This window comes from Beta vulgaris, chromosome 4, assembly GCF_026745355.1.
Source record: "Beta vulgaris subsp. vulgaris cultivar EL10 chromosome 4, EL10.2, whole genome shotgun sequence".
Taxonomy (NCBI): Eukaryota; Viridiplantae; Streptophyta; class Magnoliopsida; order Caryophyllales; family Amaranthaceae; genus Beta; species Beta vulgaris.
The window spans coordinates 46,201,083-46,214,250 of NC_079205.1; the positions used below are offsets into that span (position 1 = coordinate 46,201,083).

Consider the following 13,168-nt stretch of genomic DNA (forward strand, 5'->3'; position numbering starts at 1 on the left):
ATTTGTCATCATCAAAATAGTGAATACAACAAGAAGCAATAGATTAGGCGAAAATGCAGAGTTTAGAGATCTAAAACACTAATTGAAATAGGCATTGCATTCCAGCGAGAAAACTTTTGAAATTTCTCCAAATTTTTCGGCAAAATAAGAAAACTAATTAAGGATACGTTATGGTGTTCAAATCTCACAAATCAAATCAATCGGAAAAGGAGAAAGTTCGGAAGCAATAATATCTTCCTAATGAACTCAACAGTTTTTAGTTAGTAATAGATGTGTTTTTTGCATTGCCTTAGTGTTCATATGAGACATACTGTATTATTTTGGGTACATTTCTGTCTTTGGATAAAAGCTGCATTTTGAATGTACCATCTTTTGTAGTTGCTGCTTTTTGGATAATATTCAATTGGGATATTCATTACAAATAGTATGTTGTTCATTATAGAATTATATTGTCCATTATAAAGAATAATAACGACAACATATATGTTCACCACAATGAACATATAACTAATTTGAAGGAATATTTTGAATCATTCGAATGCACAAACTAACAATTTGAATTAGCAGTATGCTGAATAAACTGAAAAAAATGCATCAAATAAAACCATAGTCAATTTGAAAAAAATCATAAATATTATTTTGAAAATTTTATAAATGTTATGTATTTTGAATCTTGAAAGTCAGTGGTAATTTTGAGAAGTTCATAAACATGTTGAATTTTGCAATAATTCGAAAATGTTCATTTCAAAAGTGAAAACGTTCATTTAACAAATAAAATTTGTTTATTAGACTATATTTTTTTTAATGGAATCAACTAGATGCTCTTTTATTGTTTTTTAAACATTTGAAAATTTGAATATATAATTAATAAATGTTCATTGCAAAATTGGAAATATTCAATCAATAATAGTGTGTGTTTATTGTATTACAATGTTCATTGAAATAAAATAGATGTTCTTTCTTTTGTCTTGCCACACGGGATGAAAAAGTTGAGGAAAGAGATATTGAGTTGAGTCCCTCAAAACATAACAAAACAATAATGTTTTATACCTTGCACCTAGAGGAAGATACAACCATGTGTAGGAATATATAGATGCATATAACGTAATTCCAGGAAACAATTTCCTAACATCTATCATAGGATCGCAAACATAATCAAACACATAAATCATTCAATAGGGATTAAATATCAAACCTTTGTAGCGTGATTTTTTTGTTGAATGCAATTTTTGAAGATCTGAGAGCCCCAAGTGTTGCTCCTCTATTTAGTCTACGAGCAACAATTGAACACCAACGTTGGCCAGAACGAAAGAGAAGAAAATCTATTGCTTTTGACGGTATAGACGCCGGTTTAGAGGGAATAGTTTTAGGGTTTCACTTTCTCTCTCTTGTGAAAAGAAATTGATTAACGAATTGATTGCCTAAACCTTAATATTATATCGTATATATAACAGAAGAGTCATAGGCTAGTTAGGAGAGCTAATTCTCCTCCTATTCCCCTTTGGACCGGCCAATCCTAATCCTAAATGAATTTCGATTGTTTTGTCCAACTTGTGCTATAATGTGTGACCTCATAGGATTAATCTATTTTAGTTATAGGCCCAATTCATATTGTCCTATTAATCATATTTATTCTCTAGTAAGAAAATTTACTAAAATAATTAACTTTATTATCTTCATAATATAACTCCTATTAATATTAAGTAATTGCCGAGATATCTTAGGACATATTCATTCACAATGTGCACCTTCAAATTTGTGCATGAAAAGGGTAGTAGAACTTCAGCAAGTTATTTCTTTTGAGTATTAAAAGACGAGATTTATAAGCCATGTATATGCTAAAATGTTTGAAGTTGCAATATTTACATAGTGAAAGTATTGTGTCAGACCGTCTGACACAATACATTTGGTCGGACCAACCTAGAGAATATACACATCTGGAATAACGCATCTATGCTCTGAAACGAACTTATATCTAGAGAACCGTGGGATATAAATATAGATTATAGTAATGAATTGATCTTCCCTAGGTTAAAAACTCAAATACCTTCGTAACATTTCTTTGTACAGGAAACTACGAAAAAAACTACTTTTATTAATAAAATCATAGGATTTTCGAGATTGAAGGAGAGAGGGAGGGGTTGAAAATGGAGGAGGGGTTGCTATTGAAGAAGAAGGTAGGAAACGAAAGAGAGATAAAACTAGGATACAAAGAAATAGGAGAAGAATTTAAGAGGGTCGATCAGTTGGGTTGTAGGTCCAAAGCTGGCGGTACTATTATCACAGATTTGGTCGGAGCATAGATGCATTAATAAATTTCATTTCTTTTGTTTATTGTTTGAGTTGAATGTTTCCAGTTGGTTTTATTTTTCTTTCATTTAGTCGAATTTTTATTTTCAGTTGGTTCTATTTTTCTTTCATTTAGTCGAATTTTTCTTTTCAGTTTCTTTCAGTTCGTTGGTCTATTGTTTCAGTTGGTTGGTTTATCCTTTCATTTGATGTTGTTTTTCTTTTATTTAGACATTTCTACCTTTCATTTGGTATTTTTATTTTTGTTTTTCTTTAATTTTTTGATGTTTTCAGTTGACAAAAATTGAAACTAACTGAAAAAAAATTGGAACCAACTGAACAAAAAGTGAGACCAACTGAATTTTTTTTGAAACCAACTGAATTTTTTTTTGAAACCAACTGAAAATTGAAACCAACTGAAAGTCGTCCGACCAAAGATTATGGTCGGACGGTCTGACACAATAACTTCTCATCTACAAATAGGAAATTTCTGTTACCGGCTAAATTATGTTTCATTATTTTTATATTTATGAAAGGCTGAACTACCCTTACGAGTTAGGACAAGTGTTCTTTTATAAAGGCCTGATTCATTAAATATAATTTGGTGGTTAATAAGTGATCGATCATTATTTACAACCAATTTAATGGGTAATTACTATTTTTGAGTTTGCCATAATTTCTATTTTAATGGGAAATGCACATTTATTACAGGAATTTGTTATTTTTAATGTATAGCCTAAGGGCTATCCTTAAATTAATATTTGATAGGTTCTCATATTTAGATTTTCAATTTTCCCACATTAGTTCACACAAAAGTCGAAACCAATCATCAATCATGTGTCCCCTATATATAATAACTCTCCACATTTACTCTCTCTCCTGTCGTATATTCTTGCTTTTTCTCACGCACCAACTCTTCGTGTTTGCAACAAAACATAGTCGTACGGACCATATACAATGTCCAAATGCACGACTCTCCTTATAATAGCTCTGCTAGTTTGCTTTGCCAGTACGGTGACTTATGCAGCTCGTCCTATACCAGCCTTTCGTCACAAGGTATATGAGAGTTAAGATGTCTATTAGAGTATTAGTCTATTACCCTTCATTGTCGTCGTTTGGTCGAACATGAGAAATAATATATCTTTCTTATGGATATGTTTTGATATGCATTTTCATTTTTATAATGATATATACTTCATCCGTTCCATAATAAGTGAAACACTTCTCTAAAAAAGCTCTCACATAAAAGAGAGAAGTGTTTCACTTATTATGAAACGGAGGAAGTATTTTGTTTGATTGATGTAATGGTTTTGAGAGTTACGGGTTTTACAAAGCGAAATAAGGTGAATTTATTTGGCTAGCAAAAATTGGTAAGTTCTTAAGGAGATTTACTTAGCATTGCATGGAGTAAGTTCCTAAGGAGATTTACTTAGCATTGAATGCAGTAAGTTGCTTCCTAAATACTAAGCGATTATCTACACAATTTTTTTGCACTTCTGGCCTAATACATGAAATTCTACATGAAAAAATAAATGAGAGGATTGTTAAACATCGCCTTAAAATTACTTAAAATTGCCCAAAATTTATTTATATAGACAATTTTATCCTTTCCTTTTTTCCTCCACCCACCACCCCCACCACCACCACCTACTTTCCCACTGCCACTGCCACCTCCACCATCACTTACCTCCCGCAACATCATTCTCCACCGCCATCAACTCACGAGACGTCCACCACCTCCACCTCCACCTCCACCCCCACACTGAGATGGCAGTACCTGAAACAAAGGCAATGGAAGGTAAGTATTTGAGAACAAACCAATGTATTTAAGTATTTGATAGCTGCACCATGAACAATGCAATGTAAGAATTTGAGAGCAACGGAATGTAAGTATTTGAGAACAAACCAATGTATTTAAGATTTATGACCCACTCCTGCTGCTTGAAGTAATCCTACAGAAACAAAGGCTTTGATTTTTTTTTTTTAAAACGCAAACGTCCGGCCAGGACGTTCGCCCCATGGTTCGAACGTCCGGCCAGGACATTCTGGCCATGGGGTGAACGTCCTGGCCGGACGATCGCCCCATGGCCAGAACGTCCTGGCCGGACGTTCGAACCATGGGGCGAACGTCCTAGTCGGACGTTCGCGTTTAAAAAAAAAAATCGGTTTTCTTGAGCTTTGGCGTGGAGGTGGTGGTGGTTACGGGAAAGGTGACGCGCGACGAAGGAAGTGATGGTGGTTGTGTGCGACGAGGAAGTGGAGGTGAGGGTGGTGGAGTGAGGTGATGGGTGGTGGTACACATGGTGTTGAAGAAGGAGAGAGAAGGTTGATTTTAATGGAGGTGAGGTGGGTGGGTGGTGGTAGCAGTCAGAAGGAGGTGAGTGGTGGTGGTGTTGATTTAAGAATAAAAAAGAAAAAGGTTATGAATGTAATTTCAATTTTTTTTTGGGCGATTTTAAGTAATAATAGGGCGATGTATAGAAATTGAGTTTGATTTTCATATTCAACCCAAGATAATTATATTAGAAAATATGCTTCAAAGTTGTCTTAACTATCTTCCTTTATTTTACGAATAAATGTTAGTGATTTATTAATAGTTAAGTAAATTAGATTATGGAAGTCTAATACTTAGAATTTGTTAGGTGTAGTGCATGCATGTTTACCCACTTTCCTTCTAATATGCTTTGACCAAGTGAAATAGGTTATTTCCCCTCAAAAATAAAAAGTAAAAAAACCTTGCATTTAGTTTATTTTTTTAATCACGTTTTTTTGTAAAGCAGGATATGGAATTTGAGAATTTGAAGGTGGATGATAACGAGAGCTGCCAAGGAGTAAATGAAGAGGAGTGTTTGATGAGGAGGACACTTGTGGCTCATACTGATTATATCTATACTCAACATCAAAATCCTTCAAATTAGTTTTGCTTATTATGGGTTTAGTCTTATATAAGTACTAGCTTTTAACCCGTGCAAAAATGCACGGGAGGCCATATTTATATGAGATATTATAAATTATTTATTAGACAAAAAGACAAATGTTATTAATGTCAGCAACATTTTTGTTTAATGAGATTGATTGAAATCAAATTGAATTGACAACACATTATGATAAACAAACAAACAATTCACTATCTAAATTGATATATATAAAATTGGGTCAATTACAACTCAATACACGATTTAAACATTTTGAGAAACTTCCTTATAAACCACATTGGTTGAAACAGATGAGTTGCCACAATCTTTATCACATATTAAGATTTTCATACCCTTTTTGCTTGTAACTGAAATAGTAACATATAATTGTCCGTGGTTGAATACATAACCCAGCTGAAAAAAATGGGTAACTTTATTCCCTAAATGCGTCAATTTACTTATACAAAGCTGACTTGTTTAACATTAAAAGTGACCCATTCTGAATTAAAATACAGTAACCCATTTCGACGTGAAAGTGACTTGTTTTGACACCAAAGTGAAATACTCTGACATAAACTTATTGTACTCCCAATACACATAATAGTAATTGAATATAAAACCTACTAACCCTAACACTCTAATCATCCACCACTGTGTTATACACTCTCGTTCCTCATTCCTCTTCCCTCATTCTCTACTTTTCCTTCAAAATTGCCAACACTCAATTTTTTTCATACCGAAATTGCCAAAAATTACAACCTTAAATTTGTTGATCTATTTTATAACAAATGATATTTCGATTTTTTGCACCTAAAAAAATACTTAATTTTTATCAATTCTATTTTCAGTTTGTTTGATATTTGAGATTCGATATTATCTATATCATTTACGTATATGTTGTGATTGTTACTTGTGTTCACTCAGATCGAAAAGTTGATTAATATTTCACCTCAAATTTTAGTTTTAAATATTTTAAAATATGTTCCAAAATCTTGTGTAAATAATTAAATATTTAGTAAGATATTGATGACTTAAAAGTCTTGACATTGTAATTTATCCTATATACTAAATATAAATTAACAAAAATAAAGTATAAAGACATTTTCCAATTCAATTTATTTAAAAAATAAGTTTGACTTATTACATGTATAAACAATATATTTCATTATTTATATCTCACATCGACTGCTCCTTACAAAATTGAGATCAAGATTTCGAGCACCAACTCAGTGAATTTCATAATTATAAAAAGGTAGTTTGCTTAAAGAAACAAAAACTTTATAATTTATATTAAATAAATGAATAGAGCAACATGAGTAAAGTAGAGTTATAGGTTTTTATTATTATGTTCCAATGAACTTGTTATCATGAATTTTCTAAGTTGTAATACCTATGTTCGATTTTGATTATTAAGTTAGTATTAAACTATTAATTAAAATTGGACCTCGATGTGGAAAGTCTATGGATATTATGCCAAATGTGTATGATGTGATAATATAACTCATGTATATATATATGTTATCTCGTTAGCAAGTGTATTAGCCTAGAGAAAAATTGATTGAATATTTATGGTTGCACCCACGCATTACGATCGGTCCCAGTAATGTCAGAAACCACACACATGGTTCTGCATATCAGAATGATGATTTAGAAGTTAAAAATTGATAAATAAATTCATATTAGTTTAGAAAAATAAATCCAAAATGTTAACTATCTATAAGTTCGACTAAAAGTACTTCACAAAATCAAAATTTTACATTATCCACGTTGAAATATAAATTTTGTTCATTTAATTAAAGGAATGTAAAAATCCTTTTAATCTATTAACATTAATCTAATAAGCTCCTTTTCTTTTAGTTTGAAATTTAATTATGGATTATGATAACATCAGTTACGTTTTAACTTTTCATGTTTATTAACTTTAATGAACTTGTAATGAGCCTTCAGTTTTATACTACACTCATGACAATAATCAAAATAGACAATAAATTAATTATATTATGCCTTAAAAAATTCACCCAACTTAAATGACTAAAATAATATAAAATATTACTTCTATCACATTATTGATAGGGTAAACATATAATCTTATGTATAAAGTTTGATGAAAATTAAACAATTATCTCAAGGCTATATGTATTCCATCATCCCACTCGATAAAACTCTATGTAAAAGCCTTGTTTGTCTATCATTAAATAGGCTAAAAGTCTGGGTAAATACAACTTATTAATACCCGTAATATATTATATATATATATATATATATATATATATATATATATATTATATATATATATATATATATATATATATATATATATATCAATTTTGTTGAGCAAAGAAAAAACAAATTGATATCTAATTCCACAGGTTAAAGAAACCCATAATACATTTATCGACTAATTATAACCTCAATGACATATTAAGTTATATGTTGACGAATTGTAACCTCAATGACATCTTAATTCGCACATAAATTCATATCTAATATGAGTTTATGATATTTAGATTTGTACAGAAAAGTACAACTTAATTTAGATTAGTATAGTTCATTTAAAAATCAACTATTTTGCATATTGAATTATTCCATGTAAGTTTCATAAGATAACCTCAATAACCTAGCTCTTTCTTTCCAATTGTGGCAATATGGATGTAACCACACAAAAAGGTGCATAATCATTTTCAGCCATTTGCGTTTATAGAAGAAAAGTGTATGTAAGCAATGAATTGGTGAAAGCAATATATGTAAACATTTATATATGATCACATAATTACTGCTATACGAAATAATTTAAGAAAGAAAGGTATAAGCATCAAGCAATGATATGGTGAAAGCAGGATGGTTGAAAAATTGGGGACTTTTATTTTATTTTTTCCTTTACTGATTTTTGTAGACTGAATATCATTTCATGTATATTTATAGAGCTAAATGAAGGGCTTTATAATAAATTCCATATAAAAAAAACCTCCCATAAAAAGAACAGGCAATTGGTGCATTGATTGATTATGATTGTCAATCAGTTATACTAATCGTATATGAAAACCTGTAATAATTGACATTATTAAAGAAGGATGATGCTCACTTGCACTCCTTATCGCAAGACACGTGGCATGTAGCAGCAAGAATCATGACACGTGGCAAAATGTATTGGTTAACTGCCATGTGGCAAGAATGAACCTTGTTTTATATATATATATAGATAACGGATGCTCTGTAAATTTTGATTTAGTAGAATAATACGATTTTATATATTTAGAAGGTTTTCTTTGGCCTAATAGTACTTTTTTTTTTTAGTCGTGTGTGTGGTATGTAAGATTTTGATATGATCAATTAATATCTTGGCGACCTTATTTTGTAGCCTCATATATGTGCCTACAAAATTAACATATGTTGCTTTTTTTGATAGTTTTCGATTACTCATTGATGAAAATAAATTATCTACATACAAGTGAGATAGTCCACATGAAGGAAACAACTCACGGGCTATATATTTTACAGACTAGGAACAGTTTCAATGAGAGAGAGAATCTAACTGAAAATAGTTAAAGCCATGCAACAAAATCTGAACCTTGATGGAGACCTTGCTTTGCTAAGTGCTAACCCATCAGCAACAAAGTTCGCACTTTGCCCCATATGATGCGTGGCGAGTTGTAGGCCTTTTGCAGGAGCTGAGCGAATGAAATTGAGGATAAAGCTAAGGTTCCAAGGCCATCCTTTTGAATTAATTATTCGAACACCATGAAACAACATTTTTTGAATATGATTCAATCACTATGGGAAGTGACTTGAAGGTGGAATTATTGATTGAGATATGCAATGCCCTATGAATCGCTAAAACTTCGACCGAGTTTATCTCCATGTGTGGAATGGGGCATGAGAAGAGGCATAGGAAATTTTCCATTCGAATCTCTTAGAACACCCCCTATTGCAGCTCTTCCTAAGGTTGGGTCAAATGAGGCATCGACATTCCATTTTATAGATGGATGGAATGGGGGAGATGAAGTTAAAACTTGCTATGAAATACGACATGGGGGTCTGAATGCTGCTTGGAGGCGTTCTGGGCATCTTCTAACTTCATCAGAGCTGCAAGGGAAGGAGTCATCCCAACATTTGATCCACCATGAGAGACAGAGAAGGATCAGCTCTTTAATTTCATCAACAGAACTTGAAGAGTCGTTGAAAGTTCTCTGATTTCGTTCTTTCTAAAGTGACCAAATTATCACAAAGAAATTTGCTTGCCAAACTTTTTAAACAAATGTTGACTTCCCTGGAAAATGCCATTGACCTATGTTGATTGTTGAACATTCTTGTGTATGGAAGTATGTTTGACCAATTCTACTTTATCGCTACGCCAGCTTGATAACAAAAGTTAATTTCGGCAAACAAGATATGTAACAATAAGATGGTTCATATCAATATCCATATTACTCTGTAATCAGTATTATAAATTCAACAATTGCTAGGGATGAGTCCTATTTATAGGTCCAACTATTACATCATTAAAAAGTCGCGAAAAAAACAGAGCTGTCCGGAAAATTTGACAGGAGCGGGCATTCCTTTATAAATAGGAGCGGGCGCTCCTATGGTAACTGGGCAAGACAGAAAGTTGGAGCGACCAGGGAGCGGGAGCTTCAAAAATCAAAGAGCGGGAGGAAAGGGAGCGGGCGCTCCTAAGAAAACTAGGCAAACAGCTCAACTTCAAATGACCATAACTTTCTCATTTTTAATGCAAATCAAGCATGTGACCTATCGTTGGAAAGATAACGTGCCAAATTTTAATCTCCAATTTGAATCAATGAAAAATGATTTGTAGTATGGAAGATATGGTCGTTCAAAGTGGACCATCTTGTGAATCTTGCTTCTTCAACTTTCATTTGCCTCCTTCCCTTTATCATTCATGGTTTACTCCACATTTGTGCATTCCTTTGGCTTTTATAGATGAAATTAAAAGTACATTTCAATTGGACCTATAAAGAACCAAGAAAATAATGTAAAAAGTAACTTGAAAAGTAAAACAAAGACATATCTAAAAAGAACTAGTAAAACAAAAAAGGTGCATTTTAAGCAAAACAAACAAATAAAAGAGGGTAAAATAGAAAAGGAAGGTTAAATATAGGGATAACTAAGGGGTTTAGAGTGATATAAATATCACTCATCAAATTCCCCTAAGCTTAACCTTTGCTCGTCCTCGAGCAAACAAAATAAAAAGAATGAAAAACTATGCTAAAAAGGCAATAAATCCTAACTCACTTCTGTAGGAATCACGGTTGCATTTAGCATATGTAACAAGCTCTTTAAACCCCTAAATCGCTCTAGAGGGCGAGTGAGATCTCGCGAGGGTTTCCCAAGAGTTTAAACCCACAACTCTTAGCTTTTCATTAATCATGTATTCAACAAACTCAAGATTTATGCCCAAGTCAACTATCAATGAAATGGTTCACAAGCAATGATAAAGAGCAACTTTAAAGACAACTAATTTTCCAATGTACTCAAAGGTTATGGGTAGAGAAAGAGACTAATCAAGATTGCAATAGGACACCTAATTAGACTTTTTACTCGCTCATTGGAGAGCACCTAGCTATACAAAAGACAAAGGATCTTCAAAGGTATAAATATTCCAAATGCTAGTCCACTTTCCTTAAACACACAATTGAGCCTTGGACTCCACTCTACTCAAAACTTAAGAAAATGGAACTAAGTGTGGGAGGCATCCATAAAGTGACCTCCTTTATTGAACTTTTCTATTCTTTTTGTGCTTTTCATATTTCACGCCTTTTTAAACTGTTTTTGGCTTTTTCTTTTTGTTCCCTTATTATGGGACTTCATTACACAAATATGAGATTAACTTTGCATAGAAGACTACAAGCACTTGTGGCTTTTGTGCCACTTATACATATAACAAAAATTAAAGCTTTAGTTTCTTATAGAGTTTTATTTCGGGACACAATGAGTGCATTTAAGGACACATGGGACCGCAAAGTAGAAGCAAGAATACCCAAGCATGAGCAACTTAGTCAAGATTCAAGACTAGACATCCAATTGAGCATTCATTAGTTTCATTTCGGTAGACTCTAATGCAATCAAGATTAATCACCTCCTAAAACATCACAACTCAAGCTCAAACTCTTACAAAAGGAGCTCTAAACATTTACTCAAAATAAAGCAAGGAATCCACATATATCATCAACTAGCATCTTCCTTGGGCATGAAATGCTTTGTATTTTTCTTATTACTCAAAATTTTTTTTTTTCATTTTGCCAAACATCCTTTTTTTCATGTATTTTTCAATTTTTTATTTATTAAGAAGAACTTAAAACTAGAAGGACAAAGAAAAGAAAGGAAAATGTTTTTTAAGAATTTTGAATTCTTTTTGAAAAAGAGAAAAGTAAAGAAATAAAGTATATACACCTCCCCCAAGCTAGCGAATAGCTACTCCCCCAAGCTACAATAAAGCATTGTCCTCAATGCTTGAACAAGACGATCAAAGGGAGGGAGGGGGAAGAAACATCCAAACCAACAACACATGTTCCACAATCATAAAGCATAAGAGAAAGAGAAAAAGGAAGGATGCTACCGGATGATAGGTGGGTGTAGATACCCGCAAATGATCCAATTTCTCGGCCATTTCTAATCATGTTCCTCAAAACCGTGATTTTCTTTCCACAAGGATAGAAAATAAAAGTAAAAAATACTAAAATAAAATGAAAGCAAGAAATCACGGGTTACTTCCCGAGAAAGGCTTATTTAAGGTCCTAAGCTTGACCGTTCTATTAGATAGCATATGCAATACTTAAATAAAAAGCATGCACAAGATATAGTGCAACTTCATGCAAAAGAGGAAAGGTATGCCGAAAACAAGAAGGATCAAAAGGGAAAACAAAGAAATAAGAAAAACAATAATCAAAATAAAAAGAAGAATAAAATGGCAAAGTTTCCTCATCAAACTCTTTTTTGTGGCAATCTCACTCTTCCTCAAAATTAATCAAAATGGGCACTTGAAAGGGAAGGGATGAAGGCGGCTCATTTAATGGAGGTATTTTGGGTAAATAAGGAAAAGAGATGGGAAAGGACGGAAGTAGGTCAAGCTCTTTTGAAAATGGGATATAAGGTGAAGGAATAGAAACTAAGGTTTCACAAATGACTTCTCCTATATCATAAGTCTTCAAATCACAAGCTTTTTCCACCAATGACTCCTTACAAGCATCTTTTCCATCCTCTAAATCCTCAAAAACATTACCAACCACCAAATAATGTATCTCACTCTCAAATTGACCAAGATCTTCACTCGAGCAAGAAGGGATAGTAGGAGAGGGTAGGCACTCTAAAGCAAAGGAGGAAGAGTAAGGTCCAATTCATTAGAGGTAGACACATTAGATTCAAAAAGAGAATGAATAGACTCATAAACATCCTCAATTTCAACAATATCCTCAATAATAGGCCTTTTCTCCTCAAGAGCATACTCCTCATCATCACTATTCCAAAAACCATCATCAAGATCTAGGCTACTCTTTCCCAATTGATTTTCATGTTTAACATCCCTCGAATCAACATCATTAAACTCAAGAATGTCATTATTGCAACTCAATTTTTCCCTAAGCAATTTCAAATCAATTTCTTATTGTAAAAGGGGATCACCAATAGTTGGGGGAACATTTTGAGAATTAAATTGGGGAAGGGGTTCATGATCAAGCATATGAGATTCATCATTGGGATCATGGGATTGATCATATGAATTCATGCAAGGGCTTGAAGACATTTGATAAGATGCATGGCAACATTAGCAAATTCATCCAAATGAAAGGAAGATGGGGTAGAAATACAAGTCTCGGGTTCATAACTAGAGAAATTTTCAAGATTTTGATTAGCATGCATTGACATTTCCCATTCATATGTATCTCTAGCCAACCATTCAAATAGACTCCAAGCCTCATCCAAAGATTGAGCATGGAAATCACCATTAGACA

General features: G+C 32.7%; 1 protein-coding gene across 1 annotated transcript; it reads left to right on the forward strand.

Moving 5' to 3' along the window:
- The first annotated feature begins 3,186 nt into the window (after positions 1-3,186).
- LOC104891134 (phytosulfokines) lies at positions 3,187-5,213 on the forward strand. The gene is made up of 2 exons (XM_010676784.3): positions 3,187-3,345; positions 5,070-5,213. The coding sequence occupies exons 1-2, from the start codon at positions 3,247-3,249 to the stop codon at positions 5,205-5,207; spliced, it is 237 nt and encodes a 78-aa protein (XP_010675086.1). The 5' UTR covers positions 3,187-3,246; the 3' UTR covers positions 5,208-5,213.
- Positions 5,214-13,168: the final 7,955 nt, after the last annotated feature.